This window comes from Exophiala mesophila (assembly GCF_000836275.1).
Source record: "Exophiala mesophila strain CBS 40295 unplaced genomic scaffold supercont1.5, whole genome shotgun sequence".
NCBI classification, from domain to species: domain Eukaryota; kingdom Fungi; phylum Ascomycota; class Eurotiomycetes; order Chaetothyriales; family Herpotrichiellaceae; genus Exophiala; species Exophiala mesophila.
The window spans coordinates 2,052,726-2,071,506 of NW_015622508.1; the positions used below are offsets into that span (position 1 = coordinate 2,052,726).

An 18,781-nucleotide genomic window follows, 5' to 3' on the forward strand; every position below is an offset into this window, starting at 1 on the left:
GCTTCCTTGCCAAGACCAACAATTCACACTAATCTATTTATGGATTAGACTGAAATTGCCCCGGAATGACGTAGCCAGTCGGAGAATTCCAATTACTCGACAACGCGAAACCCTCGCGAGACGCGCCGTGAATGATCACCGCCAACCACGACCCAACCCAACCCAACCCAACCCAACCACAACCCGTTCTTGACGAGAAGACTCTTGACCTCATCTCACGAGCCAGTACTACATGTATACATCATGGCTGCCGACCCCATCACATCAGCAACGGTCGATGACCTTCTGAATTATGGCACGAGTGACGACGAAGATCCATTTGGTGACAAGGCCGGCACTCGCAATTCACGCGATGACAAGCCAGCCTTGAGCCCGAGCCAGAACAAACGCAAATCTGGTGAAAACGACGGTCTAGGTCTCGATGAGGAAGTTCAGATCAAAAAGAAGAGAAAGCCAATCGCAAAGCTTGATGAAGAAAGGTTTGTTTGGGACCAGCATTCCCTTGATCGAGAGCCTCGGGTTTTAATGAATGAAATAGACTCCTTTCTGCACCAGGAATTCCCAAACTCCGCGAACTGGTCCGCTCTGGCAAGATCGCCAAAAGATTGAAGTTTAAAGGAAAAGGCCATGAATTTTCAGATGTTGCCCGACTGCTCAATTACTACCAGCTCTGGCTCGACAACTTGTACCCCCGAGCAAAATTTGCCGATGGGCTGCAACTAATCGAAAAGGTTGGCCATTCCCGGCGGATGCAAGTCATGCGAAGGGAATGGATAGATGAGGGTAAACCGGGCTATGTACGGGATAAATTGATGGGTGGTATCGACCACGAAGCGCAAGACTTGTACGCCGGCGACGATAACACAACAGCTTCCAAAAACGGCCTGACATCCAAAGACAAGTCAAACATAGACTCTGCAAACGACTCGTTGTTCATTGCCGACTCGAGCAGGGATCCATCAGCCCCGGATGGAGGTGATCTCCCTGAAGACGACGAACTCGATGCTCTCCTTGCCGAAGCAGGAACATATACAGCACCACCAAAGCCGCGCTCACCACCCAGGCGTGCTAATCTTGATTCCGAATCCGAAGGAGAGGACGATCTCGATGCATTACTCGCCGAGCAAGAGACTCGTCGCCCCGCAACAACCACTTCCGCTCCTCACACCAACCAGTCAGCCACTGCTACAACTTCGTTCGATAATTCTGAGGACGATGATCTCGACGCATTATTGGCAGAGCATGAGGCCGAGAGTCGCACTACTCATCCTCCCGTATCGACTGCAGCGAATACTTCCAGACAACAGGGCACGTCTCAGCATCAGCCATCACAGCCAAAGCCCCATACACGCATTTTCGAAGACAGCGATGATGATGAAGACAATGATATGGATGACCTCGATGCTTTATTAGCTGAGCAAGAGGCACGACAAAAACCGAGCGTCCCAACTCAGTCGTCAATCCCTGTTGTTGCAGCGCCTCTCGTGGATGATGGAGCCGAAAACATTTTCTCATCTTCTCCGCCGCAAAAGAGTCTTTCTCAGCAAATGAGCGTATAAGATTAGCTATAGATCACTGGCGTTGCAACCCATTGCAGCTTTTCTCGCTCGCTGATGTGGCAGAGTGACTAAGTAGCCGTTTGAAGCTGTGTGTTTTTGGCAGCTGACACTAGGCCTTTCCAAGAACGAGAATCGTACACTCATGAATAATGTCTAGATGCATTGTTGTTTATATCCTGACCTGGCACTCATGGATAGCATTGTATGAGTGATGATAAGAATATATTGATACGCACGAAACAATTTCAGGGTACCAATAATCGTCTGGACGACCAGGCCACACATTGTCATTGTCATAACTATCTCATCATGCCAAAACAACCGACCTTTCGTTACGCACCCCATCAAAAGAACGCACACCAGCCTATATACATCCTCGAGAGATTCACATGATCGGTAGCACGATGAATCATCTCTTCGACATATCCACCAACACTCAACGGCACGCTCTCACCTGCCAACATACCTCTAACTTTACTCCTGACACCATCCAAAACCTCAACAGGAGTATTCGGCACACCATTCACGACCTTCTTCTTGCGATTGCCAGCATTGATGAAATCTGTCGTAGGGTCGTGGAGGAAAGTCTCCAGGATCGTCATCAACGCATCCTCATTACTCCTCAACAAACCCAATGTGATTTCGCTGCTGCGGCGGAAAGGACCTTCATATCCATACACACCCATTGCGTCTACCATGTTGTGTGTGAGTCGGAAGGGAACCATCTCGGGTTTTTCAAACGTCAGGCCTTTGTCGAATAGACAGTTGAAATCAACGTGTAGCGTTCCTCCGTTGTCTTCTTCGAACAATATGTTCTCGCCATGTCGATCTCCCAGACCAAGGACGTGTCCGACGATCGACATGACGGCTGCTGATCGTGTGTATCGTAACCGTGCGTTGAACCATGCCGATGGATCGGGGAATGACTCTACGAACCATTCGTGGAATACTGGTGGAAACATCTTGAGGATTTTGTTGGGGAAGAGTTTGATTTTTTCCGGATCTCCTGAGCATGCCTCATCGAGTATATTGCGGATCTCCATGTAGTTGGGCGAGATTGACTTGTCTTTGTAGAGTTTGAGGAGGATTTCTCGGAATGTTTTGAGGTTGTCCACCCACTCGATCAACCCGCATTCTTCGTTGAGTGGAATGACTGCATATGTTCGGATATATAGCCGACGCTTCGCCGCTTCGACGTCGCGTTTGAGAAAGCGGTTGATCATAGTGTTAAATTCCATCAGCCGTTGGTCTTTTCGAAGATCGTCCTTCGGTTTTGCTAGCACGTTGTATATGTTTCCGTCAGATCCGCGAATCGTGAGTCTTCGGGGTTTCTGTAGCGATGCTAGTACCAATGCCTCATCGATGAATGCCGAGATGGTGACAGGATCTTTCGCAAAGGGCCGGAATGCTTTAATCTGCGCTGGTTCGAAGCTTGTTGGCATGCTCGGTACAAGACATGCTTGGTTTGGTACCACCAACTTTGACGGTGCAATCTTGTGGTTGAAACCCAAGTCTCTCGATAAGCTCACTCGAGGTACTTTCGTCTCAATGGGGTACTCAGACACTCGAAGGAGCTCCTTGCTAAACTTCTGCCCACTTGTAAACATATTTCGGAGCTCTGCCGCCGCAGACGCATCCCTGGATGTTTTCTTTTGGAGTTCAACGATTTTTCTGACGAGTTCCAAGCCTTTCGATGCACGTTCTTTTTGCTTGGCTTCAACTACGGCAAGTAAGGGCCAGAAGGCTTGTTGGGGGAATGCCCTGACAACCTTGGTGACGATATTTCCCAAGACATCGGAGACGACTTTGTTCTGATGGCATATTCGAGCAATCACCTGCGGCAATATCGTGTACAATAATACTGGCTGAAGTCTCTCCACATACTTCTTGATCTGGTTGTTGGTCTCTTCGATGATGCGTTTCCGCTGGGCTGCATTGTGAGCATGGAATTGAGGATTGCCACGTCTTGGGTCAACTTGAACGTCTGCTCCGTCTACAAGTTCGAGCCAGAGAGTCAAGATCTTGGGCAGTGTCTGAAAGACGTACTTGCTGCCGTGTAGCAGAGATCGAAGGTAGTTTTCAACGACGAGTTTAGTAGTTTCGCCTGTGAGGAATGTCTGGCTTTCCTTGCCTGGTGGCATGGCTTTTTCTGAATCCAGGATTTTGTTGTAATAGCGTCCTAGATGGTACCAGCCTTTCTCCCACCTTCGGAAGCTTTCAGTGGCCTTTCTGAAAATCTTCCTAATCACCTCGGATTGTGTTTGGCCAGCCTGATCTAACCACTTCCCGAGCAAGACGTGGGCTTTAGCGGTGACTTCGTTTTGATTGTGGCGTTGCTCCACGGTCATTGTGACCGCCCCATCGTCAGCGACATAATCATGGGCAATAAAAGCGCCTGATTCAATGGCTCCTTCTAATGTTTGGATAGCTTTCCGATGATGGCCTTCTAGCCACATGAGCTTCGCATGCTCAATCGCCGCTGACTTGTCCCCGAGTGCTGAAGCTTTCAAGACTGCGTTGAAAGCCTGGGTCATAGAGCGTGCTTTGCGTGCTAATCGTGCACTGGCAAGCCATGCGCTCGCCACGTCATTGGAACCAAACATGTCAGTCCTTAGTGACATGATTGCACGACGTATGCCCAGTAGGTACTGTTTGTCTGCAACGTTGGAGCCGAGCACATCGAGTCTTGCATTAAGATTTCTCAAAACGTTGACACGATCTTCTTTGGGGCTTGCAGTCATGAGATGGATGTCGTTCAGAACGTGCAGCCTGAGTAAAGTATCATGTCCGGCCTGGAATGACACAATTGATGCTGGTGTTAGTTCTGATGTTGTCGTCCGGTACAGTTCCTCGAGGAGTTGAATTGCGGTTGTCTCGTCGTGTTTGTTGACCGCTAACATGACCTCTGCAATATGGGACGTGAAGTCATATCCTCCGGTTTTTGGAATACAAGCAGCAAGCCTGTCCCACCGACTAGTTCCCCACGCAGCCTCCATAGCGTATGGTGCAAGTGGTGTAGGAATATTTCCCTGGCCTTGGATACCATCGAAATGATGAAGCAGGACATCGTATTGCCCAGAAGCTTTGAGACAGTCCATGAGATTCTTTTTTGCATCAACATCATCGGGATTAGTGACCAGTTGCATCTCGTACCAACTCTGCGCCGCTGTCCAACGGCCAGCTTTCCGGTGTTCTAGAACTTGTTGCTCGACATCGAGGACGTGCATTCGCGACGAGATTCCTTCAATGCCATCAGGTTCGTCGATCTGGGCGTAGATGTCTTGCAGTCGTTGGAGCTCGGTCTCGAAATTTTCCGACTGCGATTTGCGAATATGTTGCTCCCAGTGAAACAAGGCCCTGGCATAGGATCTGCACTCTAATGCTCGACGAGCTAGTACATCAGGAGGTATTTCCTCAAGTACACGTTCAATGCTCCGGATCTGTCCTGCAGTACTGCCAAGAGAAGGGTCATTCAGTCCACGTTCGGATCTTGACAGACTGAGTGCATATTGCTTGCGCTTTTGTTGATGCCATGCAGACATGTAGTCGAGAATCTCGAACACTGTTTGGCTGCACAACTTGATATCATCCTGGACACGACGCTCCTGACCATCCAACGGCTGTTTGAGGATGTTGTTGATCTCTTCGATAATATCACGGCTGTCACTTTCTATGCCGCTCACTATCAAATTGACAGCTGCATATGGAATTAAGAAAGCAGGGATTGCAGTGTCCTGGCCATGGATGATCCTGCATGAGATGCCAAAGACCAACTCAACATTATCACCCGGCCCACGGTGGAGGAAGTCGAGCGTAACCGCGCGCAACCACTCACGATGCCGCATCCCAGGCTTGAAGTAGGGATATTGTCCTTTCTCGGGGGCCCGCACTTCGGCCACGAGGTACTTCGAATTGGTGAAAGGCGTCAAGATGTTTTGAACAGTCTCGGGGAGTTCCTCCCAAAGTTTCGTTGCAAGATTGCCGGCACGTGATTCGGGAGGGTCGTCTTGCTCACAGGACTTGAGATATTCTTGCATAGCCCAGCCTAGAAAGCCTTGTGCCCTTGTCGTGTTGGCAGACAGAAAACACTTGACCAGCACATTCTCCAAGAAGAGAAAAACCCATTGTATAACTTCATCAGCCTTGGTGAAGTTGGATAATACTACCATATTTTTCCTTTCCTTTGTACTTTCAATCTTACTCGAGTCGAGACAGCCAATACTGCCGAGGCACTCTCCACACAGCCTTGTGACTTGATTGTTCGAATTGAATTTGACTGCGGCGTCTAAAATGGCTCGAGTGAGATTTGCAACGAACTCATCTGGCTGTTCTTGAAGAATCGATCGTTGTAACAGATCTTGCTTTGCTTTGAGAAGAGGAGATAATTCAGCTAAGGCTTGTTCGACGACAGACTCATTCTCATCTTGCACCCGTTTCGTATATGCAATGACTTGATGCCTCTCATCCATCTGGCGCTTCAGTGAACCAATCTCATGATCAAACTTGGCCATCATAGGGATACTCGCTAGAGATGGCATGGTGCTGAAGTTGTCGCGTACCATGTCTGCGTGGTTCTTGAGCAAATCCTCCACAGTATCGTATGCTTTCTGTTGTGACGTGGTGTCCAGTACCTCCCACGTTTGAACGATGATGGCTAATGTCTGATCAATCAGAGGTTCGATATCGTCCCGCTTCAATGATTTGATCATGACGACCCAAGAGTTGAAGGCAGCGTTGCATAGATCTGGATCGTCAAGACCCGATCGAAGACAAGCACAGATTTGGGGAAGTGCACGTGTGACTCTGGACCTTCCAAGCTTGACAATCTCGCCGAGTGCAGCGAGACACCGTCGTTTCTCGAGCTTTGATTCTTTTGCCTCGAGATCGTTAAGCAAGATTGTAAAATGAGTCACTATTGCTAGGACATTGGCTTCTAGGAAGGCGCCGATGTTGTCGCTGCGCCTCGTTCCTGATGATTGCCCACGTTGACGAGCCACCAATTGAGCGAGCACTTGTAAGGCTACATAGATTCGCGAGGATTTGCCCTGCCCACTGTCGCCTATCGCTTTGAGGAGTTCACATGCGATGTGTATAGAGTCAAGGGTGACCCACTCGGCGAGGTCTGTCTTACCAAACTCGTCGGAAACTTCGGTCAAGGTGCGAAGAATCGACTCTTCCACATTGACAAATGGTTGCACGAGCAGAAATGAAAGAATTGCTCTCAGGTTCTGTATCTGCGTGCAAAGGTCAAAGATAGATGTTGAGGGTCCACTTGCTTCAGCGAAGCGTCGAATACTCTCGTGGTCCTTGTGCAAAACCAAGTATGGCAGTGCATACTGAGCTGTGTGGCTCATCAACCCAGTCATGTCCATTCCCAGTAAGTCGCAGAGTTGGCTGCCAACGTTTGGGCGCGTTGACAGCGATTTCGCAAACACAACACCCAGTGTTCTCCAAAACGGGCGGAACAAAGGCCAGACATTAGTCTGGATTGACTGAGCGAGCTGCTGAATTTCCGCATATACAAGACCGCTGATATAGGGATTATTGTGGCCGAGATACTCGACCAGTCTGACCAGAATGATGTTTAGCTCCTCGTCACCAACAACTCGAGCCATTGAAGTCAGGGCTAAAATTGACGTTTCTTGCAAGGAGGCCTCGCTTCTCTCCCAAAGAGTGTGGAGAAAGTCGAGTGCAGCGATGCGGTTTTCTCGGATCAAAGAAATATCGACGGACCGCTTTTGCACGACGTAAGCCTGGAGGGTCCTCGTTGCAGCAACACGCAAATCCCTGGATGAGCTTCTGAGTGATTGCAGACACCAATCGCCGGTAGCAGTTTGCGCAAGCTTTACTTGAGTACTTGACAACGAGTGCATAATTAGTCTCCTTAGAGCGGTCATCGCTACCACTCTCGCTTTTGACTGGCGTGATATGTTCTGGAGGATCGCAACCAGTGTGTCTAACAATTCGGTCTCCATAGAAGAGTGGTCTTGCAGTTTCCTATTTGCGGTGATCTCGTCATCATCGCATAAGTTGCAGCGTGATATATGCAGATTTGCAGCGCAGCTGCAAGACACGAGACCCAGCATATCGAGTGCTCGACATTGCTCCTCTTCGCTCAAACGCTTGAAACCTGCGGGAGCCATCTGACTGAGGCCAACAAGGTCATTTGTTGCGCGACCAGTCAGCGCTATGGTCAGCTGTCGACATAGACTTTGGCGAAAAGTTTCAGCCGTGCGTTCATCATCTGCATCAGTGGAGAGTCGCATGCGCTTTCGTGACCGCTCGCTGTCTGGCCAGACGATCGGTTCCGAGATAGGGACTTGAGGAAACCTAGACCAAGAACCCGGGATGGACAATCGTAGACTTAGTGATTGCATTTCTGCATTGAGAATCTAGGAAATTTATCAGCATGAACTACTTGCCTGGGACGTAGTCGTACCTCTGCTTCAGGATTTGAAACCTCAGTTCTCACCGTGTCTTCAAAGGCTTGGTGTAGTTTCAAGGCAACCTTTCTATATTGAATTTTGCTGAGGCGGGAATCACAAGTCTCAGCAACGATTTTTAGGACATGGCTCAAGGCAAGAAGCAACCGGCAAGAATCGGGGAATGTAAGGCTGATCGAGTGGTGGGGAACTCCTCTAAAAAGATTCGAGAAGGAGGAGGCAAAATCTTCGGCATCGACAACGATTGGTTTGTGAGCAGCAGAAAGCTGTTGTGAAGATAATGTGATCTCAAGAATAGCTGCAGCATTGTCAGTACAATTGGCTGCGCACTCAAAGCTTGAGCAAATTTAGTTCCCTACCAGAAATGCAAGCGCGGACGAAATCTAATACGACTTCGGAGGTTTGAGCTGGAGAGCTGCTTCTGTCACTTGTGACCATGGATTTGATAAGACCCAAGATATCATCGCGTACCCCAACGCTCGAAGCGGAGGCCAACAGCGGGAGAAGATGAGAGATGAGCCAGAAGTAAAGTGGCAGAGAATCGTCGGACTTATCTCGACCCTGAGGATCAGACTTGACGAACAGAACCTGGGGCGACTTTTCAATTGCCAGTTTAATCACTTCGAGGCAACTTTTCATCTGAGAATCTGCCCTACCTGATCCTTTGGAAGGCTTGAAAGGATCCTCAGCCAGGCTCGGTTCGATACCAACCTGAAATATGATACAAATCAATTTGTGGTTGACTGCAATGTCCGTACCAAGATTGGGTTGGCCTTGTTCATCTGTGCTCAGCACTTCTGTCAAAAGTTGCTGGAAATTGTCTCGGTCCAGGTCTGGCACACCATGGGCATGTACCACATGAGTGGCCAGCATGGATGACGGCGGTGGCTCAAAGCCATTAGATTGTCGTGCTGTAAGCACTGGCGCCATCGCTTGTCCAGATCATGCGTTAGTGGTCTTTGATTGAAGATTTGATGATGTTGAGGGACGCGTCGACGTTGGAAGATTCATGGGGTTGCGCGTTCTGGGAATAATACTTGCCGTAGCGGGGGTCACAGTCAACTCAATAATTCGCCGTATGAATTTCGCGTACGCACGTGATACCCCACCGGAAAAATTGGTCGGAAAAATAGATGATCCGTGGTATCGCTATCGCTGCAACTCCGCATCTGAAATTATTTTTTGTCGCCGTCGAAACATCGTTTTCGCTTCTGCTTCCTCACTTTATCCTCTACCACAACTCTCGATTGAGTTGCCATTCAAGATGAAAACGACTTGGAAGGATATTGCACCGGTGCCTACCTCGCAAGAATTTATTGACATTGTCCTCAGTCGCACCCAGAGAAGGCTTCCCACACAGATTCGTGCCGGGTTCAAAATCAGCAGAATTAGAGGTGAGAACACAAGCCAGCCCTGGTGGGCTTAATCTGTATTAACTGTATGGATAGGATTCTACACTCGAAAGGTCAAGTTCACCTCTGAAACCTTCTGCGAGAAACTGCAGGCCATCCTTGAAGGATTCCCTCGGCTGCAAGATGTTCATCCTTTCCACAAAGATCTCCTCAACACTCTGTACGATGCAGACCACTTCAGGATCGCCCTGGGAACCCTGTCTACTGCAAAACGTTTGATTGAAACCGTGGCAAGAGACTATGTCAGACTCCTCAAATATGCGCAGTCTCTGTTTCAGTGCAAGTCTTTGAAACGTGCTGCACTAGGCCGGATGGCCACCATCTGCAAGAGACTGAAGGACCCATTGGTATATCTTGAGCAAGTCCGACAGCATCTGGGCCGTCTCCCAAGCATTGATCCCAACACTCGAACACTCCTTATTTGCGGCTATCCCAATGTCGGCAAATCCAGCTTTCTCAAGTCGGTGACCCGAGCTGACGTCGACGTTCAACCTTACGCCTTTACCACGAAATCTCTGTTTGTCGGCCATTTCGACTACAAGTACCTTCGATTCCAGGCAATTGATACCCCGGGAATTCTCGACCACCCATTAGAGGAAATGAATACCATTGAAATGCAGTCTATTACAGCCATTGCACATTTGAGATCTGCAATTCTCTACTTTATGGATCTTTCGGAACAATGTGGCTACTCAGTGGCTGCTCAGATGGCTCTTTTTACCTCCATAAAGCCTCTATTTGCAAACAAACTGGTCTTTATTGTGATTAACAAAACCGATGTCATGAAGCCAGAGGATCTGGACCCCGAGACGCAACAACAGCTCCAAGATTTGTTGACACAAAACTCGAACACGGAACTGTTGCAACTCTCTTGCGTCACAAACGAAGGCGTACAAGAGGTCAAGAATGCCGTGTGTGATCGCTTGATTGCGGATCGAGTGGCTGCGAAGTTAAAATCTGGACAAGCCTCCCAGTCTGCCACTGACGATGCCCCCAGCGGCAGACTTGGTGATCTTTTGGCCAGAATTCACGTTGCAAGACCCCTCCCTGGATCTGTCAGCGAGACATACATTCCTGAAGCCGTCAAATCTGGCACCTACAAAAAATATGATAAGAACGACCCAGAAAGAAAAATGTTGGAGCGTGATCTGGAAGAGCAGAACGGAGGAGCTGGTGTTTACAACATCGACCTCAAAAAGACATACGACTTGGCCAATGATGAATGGAATCACGACAAAGTGCCTGAATTCTTCAATGGCAAGAACGTGTTTGACTATGTTGATCCTGATATTGAAGAGAAGCTGGCCGCCCTTGAAGCCGAGGAAGAACGTCTCACTGCCGAAGGTTTCTATGACGAAAGTGATAGCATGGAAGATGAAGAAGACGCGGAGATCCGTATGAAGGCAGATTTGATACGGACCAAGACCGGATTGATGAAGAATGAAGCCAGGATGAAGAAGAGTCTCAAGAACAAGGCACAGATCCCGAGGGCCAAGAAACAACGTACCGTGGGACAGATGGAGAAGCACTTTCACTCTATTGGACTGGATGCCTCAGCTCCAACCGATCGTGCAAGAGCCCAGATTCGAAATGCTCGACCTGCATCGACCATGGGCGACGAAATGGATCTGGACACACCTTCAGCGCGTGCCAAGTCGGTGTCTCGTGCCCCCAAGACCAACCGTCTGACGGACGGATTGGGCAAGACAGCTACTGGCATCACAGATCCAGCCACACGCACCAAGGCTGAACGGATCGCTAAGCTTGGTCAACGACAAATGAACCGGATGGCCAGACAGGGTGAAGCAGATCGACACGAGACCGCATCTCTCCCTGCACATTTGCTCAAGGGCAAGAGGAAAATGGGCACCAATAGATCAAGGTAGATGGTTTTCTGGACGGCCGCTATATTGCTGTATTGGCTGCTTGGAGAATGTGATGATTTACGAATCTGTGTCTGGAGTCCAAGGTAATGCAGGCATTTTATGATCAGGTGGGAAACTTGCCTTCAATAGGCGGCGCTCAGGCACATGGTTAGAGTGATAAAACATCTGGACATGGCTGATATCAAATACTTCCAGCGTCCGAGGGTCTGCTGTGTACCAAGGCTTTTGTCATAAAATGCCTTGGTCAGGTGGATGCATTATTGATGATTGCGAGACAATGATACACAGCTGTCATAAACGTATATGTCTCAACCGATTTTCCCTGTAAGCGTCGTTCTCCTTTCAACTAGCGCATGATCTATCTATTCGAGAAAAATGAGATAACAGTCTCTGTATGTTTCTCTCATGGGACAAAGATGATGGAGTCGGAGCCTGATCCGAGCAGCCAATCACGATAGTCAACTCCTTCACAACCCACCATTGATTTCTCAGCCCCATTCGGTGGTTCGGTTCTGATGATTCCGAGTCCGGGCACCTTGGGACTTGGTATTTCAGCCTTAGCCCAATGGCTACTGATGACAAGAAGCTGTCGACCACCTTATCTCATGGGTCTATAGGATCTGATGTTGCGGCCTCTGTGAATTGTATAGCCAAGTTGTATGATCCGAATATGAGCCTCTCTTGACTTGCTCCACATGACGTATCTCTGTTGAGCAAGGAGAAGACTGAAATACTTTCGGTCCTATAGGTCGGTAACTACTTGGAGTTAGAGTTGAGAGATGAAAATGCAAGAATGAATTGGTTGGGCGAGAGTATATGGAATAAGCCATCCATTTTCGAGGGGCTTGACTTCTCTATGGTGACATGTACTAACGATTCGTCCTACGCGTACACACTAGACAAATTCGGTGGATTCTCTCAATGATGGAATAGAATTTCATGAAACCAATGTATGGTTCTCAAATAAACAATGAAGTATACTACTTAGACCGTTGAGTTCGGGTTCGGAAGTGGGTTGTCCCGACTCTGGCTGCCAATGGCTTGTATTATTCAGCGGGGTGTGAAGGCCTGTGCCCGCTAATAACTAATCAGGTAACTTCAACCAAGGGGACGGTATCCGTCGAACGTCTTATAAGACTATCCAAGGTTGCCCAGCCCACGGAGAGGAATCAGACCGTATGTCGTCATTTCCCCTGCCGTGAACGCTGAAGTATCCAAAATGGTGCCAAAAGTCCAAAAAGCCATTGTCATCACTGAGATTGGCAAGCCGGTGACCCTAGTAACCGATAGACCCGTCCCTCAGCCAGGCCAAAATCAGATCCAGGTTCAAGTCACCGTCACAGCCACCAACCCGCACGACCAGAAACTTCGAGATTTCGGACTCTTGGTCGGCGATCATCTTCCAGCCTTATTCACCAACGATGTGGTTGGCAAGGTCGTTGCTGTGGGCTCAGAGGTAACCAAGTTTGCAGTAGGGGATCGAGTTGTTTCCTTCGCCGCACTCGACACAACCAATTATTCTCAAGTTGGATCTCAAGAGTATGTCGTTTTTGATCAAGACATCTCTATGAAGATCCCAGACCAAATCACGGATGATGATGCAGCAACCTTACCAGTCAACCTCATTGCGGTTTTTCTCGGCTTTTTTGACGAGCCGACTTTGAATCTGCCAGCGCCGTGGACAAAAGAGGCCGCCGAATTCGACTACAAGAATACAACAGTGTTGATCGTGGGAGGAGGTTCAAATTGTGGAAGATTTGCCGTGCAGCTCGCAGCTCTTGCTGGATTTGGACGTATCGTCGTGGTGGGTGGGAATGAAGCAGAACTCAAGGGTTGGGGAGCCACCAATGTATTGGATCGTCAAGGCACTCCTGACGAGGTGCTCAAACGGATCCATGGGGTTGTTGGTGACGAGCTTCTCTACGCCATAGACTGTGTGAATGACCTAGATGGCCAAGCCCTGGGAGTCAACGCGTTGTCATCTTCCAAGAAAGGAAAATTCACACGGCTTGTCCCCCATGGACCTGTCAACGAGGCCCTGATCAAACCAAAGAAGGCGGGATGTGAGATCACCGCTGTTTTTGGAGCCATGCGAGCGCAAACAAAACTGGTGCAAGAATTTTGGTCCAGACTGCCACAGTATCTGCTTGATGGCAAGGTTGTGCCTTTAGCCTATACTGTGGTTCAGGGGTTTACCCCCGATAAAGTGAATGCCGTTTTGGATGCGTACAGGGACGGAAAGAAGGTTGTTCAGGCACATTTCCATGTGATCTGAATAGGGGTTAGATGTGTGGCCTAATGGAACGGAGAATATTGCAGAGTCTTTGAGAGAACATCTCAGACTGCATTCAATGACACCAAAGCAAACGGTAAATTGTCGCCCGGCTGGCACTATCATGAGGCGAGAGGAGCCGTTGCTATCCATTGTTGGTCTTACTTGGAATGAGCCCTCTGTTTGTGACCCTTCGCGTCTTCGTTCGATCTGTAGTGACGGGTTTGCAATCAGAAGACAAAGGTATATAATCTGTTCTGAGACTCTTCGTGGTGTTCTTATTCTCAATCTCTATCGGATCATTCCATCTACATCTCCATTCAGTCGATATACGTGTCAATCGAGACTACATAAATACTTACCCGAGAGTTCCCAACACCCATCAGATACAGAGAACACCTTCTTGGTCTACCTTCTTCGAACTGCAACTATGCTGTTCACATTCGTCAAGTCAATAGCATCTCAACACCTCAGGGCTTTTATCAAAAAGTTCAGCGGCTCATGGGACAGGCCTGTAGATAGATGCTACCTGAAAACGGCCGCTTCCTCTAAGGATGACTCACTCGATCCCATCGGCGCAATCTACGACCATCTGGGTCTTTTTCAAGAGCATCAACGTTGGCATAGGTGCAAGGAAATGATGTGTCCGTACGCCCCTGATCCTGTGCGTGGCATTCTGTCAGTCTTGGGCGTCTTGCGGCTGGAGGATATCGACGACTTCGTTGAGAACTTTCTTTGCCGGATTCCCGAAGACGACATGAGGCGTCTAGTAGACGGATTCAGGGACTACCACGAGGGTATCTCTGAGATTCTCCGCACGTCCAAACTACCAGACGAGAACAAAAGTAGTGAAGAAAATTTCCTGGAGGTGATGGCTCTCGCTTTCTCTGAGGGTGGCCACAAGATCTTTTGGTCTCCTCTCCCGCATATCTACCGCAGCCTTCTCAAAGTCCTATCTGCTGGCAAGGAGTCTTATCTAGACGATCTTAGGCCTGGGATTAAGATACGGAACCAGGGTGCGTTTGGAGTTACCAATGCGGGATGCAGGGCGATGAGAAAAGTCATACAATCTGAACTGGGGATGTTTCTGGAGTTTCTGTATGACTATGGTGATCTCATCCTCAGGATCTGGGACCTTTCAAAAATCGCCATCGACAGATTCATCTACGAAAACCCAGGCATTATCGGCGATCAACCTGACTCCGGAAGGTCTCAACAGCCCTCCGGGGCATCTTCCCGGGACAGCCATGGACCAGATTCTCGGCAATCTACAATGTACGAGCCCAGAGAGGAACCGCGAAGGGATTCGTCGAGGGAGCCGTCAAGTCGTTCATCAGAGACCGGTCGACGTCAGCTGTCTCTAACAGACAGAAGACGTTAGGATGAGCATGATCTCTAAGCTGCGGTAGTTCTTTGAAGTTAGGGGTCCGCATTTTTGTTCACATAGTATTTCCTGACTACTAGTATCTGCTACAAGGCCAGAGCAGACTGGCCACTTTGAGTTTGATAGCACCGCTCATTCAGCCGTCTCACTCTCACATTGAGATGTTGAGTGGCTGAGACACGTTCAGAGGCACATCGAAGTTGATCAATTTGAAGTTTTTCTTGAATTCAGCCTATGAGGGCTTGCTAAAGTCATACCACTCTCTGAACTTCACCGTGGCTTAGTGTCGCATCCAATATAACCACATTCACAACATATTCTTTTGTCTTATGTTCAAGGCACTCACCGACTATGACTGACTCCAATATGTTCTTATGAGCCAAAACTCACAGTCCTCCACAGTCACAAAATGACCCCTTTGCGCACAGCTTCAGGTACCCACCCCCTTATAATGACTAACCATTAAAAACAGGAACGTTTTTATTATAGTCTTAAGCTACTCACCAGCGACCACGATGGTGTCATTAACTACGAAGCATTGTCATAAGGGGCCAGATCCCAGAAAATATTCACAATAGGGTCTACCTTTGTCATAGCCTAGAGTGACTCACTGTTGATAAAGACGTTCGCTGACTGTCCACTTTCCTTGTGAATCATAGCTCACACTCCTATAAATATGTGTCTTTCCCTCCCTCTGAACTCAACCTTCAGATCATTCCACCTCAAAGCCGGTTCGTACCCGTGCGTAGCATTCCGTGCTACGATTCAATCACGGTCGCCCGCTTGAAAGGCCAGTCACTCTTATTGATGTCGAATCTTTCCACTTAAGGTGAGACCTGGATGTCCTGCTGCTTGCTTGACCCGGCGATCTTCTAACTGATCAAATATGTAGGACCGAGATTCACATCCATATATATATAAATACACTTATATTCCCAACATCGACCAGAAGTCGATCTACTTGCCTTGTCGACCTTGGTACCAAATTCAATAGAGCAATCGGCATTCGACAACAACAACGACAAGTCGAGGCTGGGATGGTAGAGATCATGGAGGGCATCGGATCCTGATCAACCAACCTCACGTGCACCGAACCAGAGGAGTTATATCTCATACCAATGGCGCTCCTCTTGCTGGCCCACCACTGGCACGCAAGCTAGTTCGGTGCTAGAGTTTCGTTCGACAATCGCGACGCAGGACCATCAGGAAGATCATTAGTGATCCTGCACACGGTGCACAAATCCACCAAGTTCTTACAGTGATCGATCAAGCAAACAACTTAGCCAGGGTTCAAGAACATAAGGCCCGCGTTGCAACTGATGAGGTTGTTTAGGGAGCCATGAGTCACCCGGAATGCACGAGCACGTCAATCATTGGGAGAAGGATCTCGAGGGCCGAGGTCTCAGCACTGAGACTTTTGTTCACAGCATCAAAGACATGCACTTCACCCCTGAAGATGCCGCCAAATACAACGTTTCCCGGACTTCCCAACCAACTGGATTTGACGTGGTCAACGGAATGGCAGCAACGAGATATTGACAACAAACATGTCGACAATCTAGTACAGTCATTTGAGACCCGTGGTATTCACCGCACACATCGGGAACATTCGCTCTACGTCACAATGACTAAAGCCGAATAGACTTCGGTTTTAGAGGTCAATGCACACCAGCAGAAGGTTGTAATGGACGTACTTCAGCGCCGGGCCAGCAACCCCGACAACCCTAACCCAGCAATCGTATTCGACAAGGAGGCCGTGGAGGCAGACCCAGCCATGCTGGTGGCAATGCGTTCCAACAAGGACGCCGTCGCACTGGACAACAATGAAGGCGACAACTTCGCCAATCTGCTGGCGGCCTTAAAGACCGTCGACAAAATCACCTCCACTACGTATATTCTCCCTTAGGCCTTGGTTAAGCCTCATGACCATTAACGATACTCCAGACTCAAAACTATTATGGAACAGTCTATCGGCCTCTCGGCCAGCCAGAGCGCCGAGGTCAGCAGTCTGTTGGGTCGACTGCATCGGTCCCGTGAGATGCTTAACACCACTGAGAAACTCCTGGCCATCCGGGCATACCGATCAGCATTCAAAGTTCATCATTATAAGCGTTTATGCGCATCCGGCCCGCATCGGGTAAGGCTCCCCTTGGGAATTTCCAACTAAAAGGTTCTCTGTTAACTTGTCATCTGGCAGCTGGAGTTGAACAATGTATAGTGGCTTTAGGATCATGCGAAGTCGCGTCTCAAATCGCCGGCATAGTCGCCGGATACGGACTCAATTGAAACTTTCTGGGCGATCTTCAAGCACAGGATAACCAATTTCTGCCTAGATCTACTAGCTGTAGGGCCCTCATAAGATGCTATTGACACTTTTGCTAAGGCTGTAAATGAGTTGTGGCAAGCGATTCCTCAGTCTACAGTCGAATCGCTAGTAGGGGACATGGAATCACGCGCAAATGACGTACGGCGCGCCAAAGGGGGACATACACGCTACTAAGTGAATATATCGCTCGGAAAGGCTACCTTTCGATCGAGGAGGATTAAGGCTAACTAGAGATATGTTTACCTTTATTATTCCTCAGTTGTGGCGCGTACAGTCCAAATTTGTATGTAGGTGACCATCTTGCGCGGAAATGCAAGAATCGCAGCGTTTTGCCGAGACTTTTGCACTACTTAGTCCTGTACCTGACATAGGGCGTGGGGAATATCTGTCTGTTTAGTGGGGATTATGACTCCCTTTGGCCGAATTGGGAGGCTTGGAATTATCATTACTATATAATAGAAGGTGATGTCCGTTAGACCAGGAGAGCAGAATCAGAAGCCTACCGAAGACACCCTGACGTCTCCAACCAGTTGAAGACAAGCCAGCATCTTGTACTCACTTCAAACACTGCTATCACTATGTATCTACGGGTCCCTCACGCCGAGTCACACATCCCTTCACTGAGGCAATTCATCCAGGAAAACCCATTGGGTCTGGTCATCTCCGCTTTACCATCCCCGAATTTCCCCACGATACAATGCACTCACATTCCATGGGTTCTCGATGTCAAGGATGAGACGAGTGAGACGGAGTTGGGAATTCTGCGCGGTCACCTCGCGCGAGCAAACCCTCATTCGAAAGCTCTGATTGAAGCCGCTCTTGCCCAGTCAACATCCAACGGCAAGTTGACGGAAGAGATCACAATCATGTTCAACGGACCTGTTCACCACTACGTGACGCCTAAATTCTACACGGAGACGAAACCGTTCTCTGGCAAAGTGGTGCCAACATGGAACTATTCTGCGGTTCAGGCTTACGGAACGGCGAAGATCTTGTTTGATTCGAAAGCGGACGAGACCGTTGAATTCTTGCAGAAGCAGATTAGTGATCTCTCAAACAATGCCGAGACTAATATCATGGGTTATACGGGTGGTGATAAGCAGAAGCCCTGGGTTATCGGCGATGCACCAGAGAGTTACGTCAACATCTTGAGGAAGAATATCATTGGGATTGAGATTGAGATCACAGGACTTCAAGGCAAGTACAAGATGAGTCAGGAGTTGTCAAAAGGAGATCGAGAGGGTGTCATTAAAGGATTCAATGAGCTGGGTACAGATATTGGCACGATGGTGGCCAAGACAGTCGAGGAAAGGGGGGTGTTGAAGGACCAGCGGAAAGCAGTACAAGCCTAAATAGATGCGATGGCGAGACAGATATATAGGTACATATAGAGATACGATTGATGGTTGACATTTGATGTTGGATATATACTATAATTGATGTTTGATACCTTCAAGGTTGTGGGTGGCACCTTCCATCCATGCGGTCAGAGCAAAGCA

The 18,781-nt window shown here is 48.7% G+C and overlaps 7 protein-coding genes across 7 annotated transcripts; 6 read left to right on the plus strand and 1 right to left on the minus strand.

Annotated features, from left to right (window-relative positions):
- Positions 1-193: 193 nt before the first annotated feature.
- PV10_07468 (uncharacterized protein) lies at positions 194-1,672 on the plus strand. The gene is made up of 2 exons (XM_016372369.1): positions 194-479; positions 539-1,672. Exons 1-2 carry the CDS (start codon positions 244-246, stop codon positions 1,557-1,559), a joined length of 1,257 nt encoding a protein of 418 aa, XP_016221701.1. The 5' UTR covers positions 194-243; the 3' UTR covers positions 1,560-1,672.
- Positions 1,673-1,814: 142 nt separating this feature from the next.
- PV10_07469 (uncharacterized protein) lies at positions 1,815-8,976 on the minus strand. Its single transcript, XM_016372370.1, has 3 exons — positions 8,362-8,976; positions 7,999-8,300; positions 1,815-7,951 (listed from the first exon to the last, which is right to left on the minus strand). Exons 1-3 carry the CDS (start codon positions 8,930-8,932, stop codon positions 1,904-1,906), a joined length of 6,921 nt encoding a protein of 2,306 aa, XP_016221702.1. The 5' UTR covers positions 8,933-8,976; the 3' UTR covers positions 1,815-1,903.
- A 241-nt stretch (positions 8,977-9,217) lies between these two features.
- PV10_07470 (uncharacterized protein) lies at positions 9,218-11,599 on the plus strand. Its single transcript, XM_016372371.1, has 2 exons — positions 9,218-9,396; positions 9,451-11,599. Exons 1-2 carry the CDS (start codon positions 9,267-9,269, stop codon positions 11,298-11,300), a joined length of 1,980 nt encoding a protein of 659 aa, XP_016221703.1. The 5' UTR covers positions 9,218-9,266; the 3' UTR covers positions 11,301-11,599.
- Positions 11,600-12,475: 876 nt separating this feature from the next.
- On the plus strand, positions 12,476-13,842 carry PV10_07471 (uncharacterized protein). The gene has a single exon (XM_016372372.1). It carries the CDS (start codon positions 12,520-12,522, stop codon positions 13,573-13,575), a length of 1,056 nt encoding a protein of 351 aa, XP_016221704.1. The 5' UTR covers positions 12,476-12,519; the 3' UTR covers positions 13,576-13,842.
- A 160-nt stretch (positions 13,843-14,002) lies between these two features.
- Positions 14,003-14,953, plus strand: PV10_07472 (uncharacterized protein; the record flags this gene model as incomplete). Its single annotated transcript, XM_016372373.1, has 1 exon — positions 14,003-14,953. The coding sequence occupies one exon, from the start codon at positions 14,003-14,005 to the stop codon at positions 14,951-14,953; it is 951 nt and encodes a 316-aa protein (XP_016221705.1).
- Positions 14,954-16,412: 1,459 nt separating this feature from the next.
- Positions 16,413-17,174, plus strand: PV10_07473 (uncharacterized protein; the record flags this gene model as incomplete). The annotated part of the gene is made up of 4 exons (XM_016372374.1): positions 16,413-16,517; positions 16,599-16,846; positions 16,901-17,093; positions 17,154-17,174. The coding sequence occupies 4 exons, from the start codon at positions 16,413-16,415 to the stop codon at positions 17,172-17,174; spliced, it is 567 nt and encodes a 188-aa protein (XP_016221706.1).
- Positions 17,175-17,768: 594 nt separating this feature from the next.
- PV10_07474 (uncharacterized protein) lies at positions 17,769-18,700 on the plus strand. Its single transcript, XM_016372375.1, has one exon. It carries the CDS (start codon positions 17,861-17,863, stop codon positions 18,632-18,634), a length of 774 nt encoding a protein of 257 aa, XP_016221707.1. The 5' UTR covers positions 17,769-17,860; the 3' UTR covers positions 18,635-18,700.
- Positions 18,701-18,781: the final 81 nt, after the last annotated feature.

What these genes read in the sequence shown, in the direction of transcription:
- PV10_07471 (XM_016372372.1), top strand. Translation starts at nt 12,520, where the DNA reads ATGGTGCCAAAAGTCCAAAAAGCCATTGTCATCACTGAGATTGGCAAG.
- PV10_07469 (XM_016372370.1), bottom strand. Translation starts at nt 8,932, where the DNA reads ATGGCGCCAGTGCTTACAGCACGACAATCTAATGGCTTTGAGCCACCG. An exon ending in CGTCCGCGCTTGCATTTCTG is followed by an intron (nt 8,301 to 8,361) that starts GTAGGGAACTAA and finishes ACAATGCTGCAG; the next exon opens with CTATTCTTGAGATCACATTA. An exon ending in TTTCAAATCCTGAAGCAGAG is followed by an intron (nt 7,952 to 7,998) that starts GTACGACTACGT and finishes TAAATTTCCTAG; the next exon opens with ATTCTCAATGCAGAAATGCA.
- PV10_07468 (XM_016372369.1), top strand. Translation starts at nt 244, where the DNA reads ATGGCTGCCGACCCCATCACATCAGCAACGGTCGATGACCTTCTGAAT. An exon ending in GCAAAGCTTGATGAAGAAAG is followed by an intron (nt 480 to 538) that starts GTTTGTTTGGGA and finishes TGAATGAAATAG; the next exon opens with ACTCCTTTCTGCACCAGGAA.
- PV10_07470 (XM_016372371.1), top strand. Translation starts at nt 9,267, where the DNA reads ATGAAAACGACTTGGAAGGATATTGCACCGGTGCCTACCTCGCAAGAA. An exon ending in CAAAATCAGCAGAATTAGAG is followed by an intron (nt 9,397 to 9,450) that starts GTGAGAACACAA and finishes CTGTATGGATAG; the next exon opens with GATTCTACACTCGAAAGGTC.
- PV10_07474 (XM_016372375.1), top strand. Translation starts at nt 17,861, where the DNA reads ATGTATCTACGGGTCCCTCACGCCGAGTCACACATCCCTTCACTGAGG.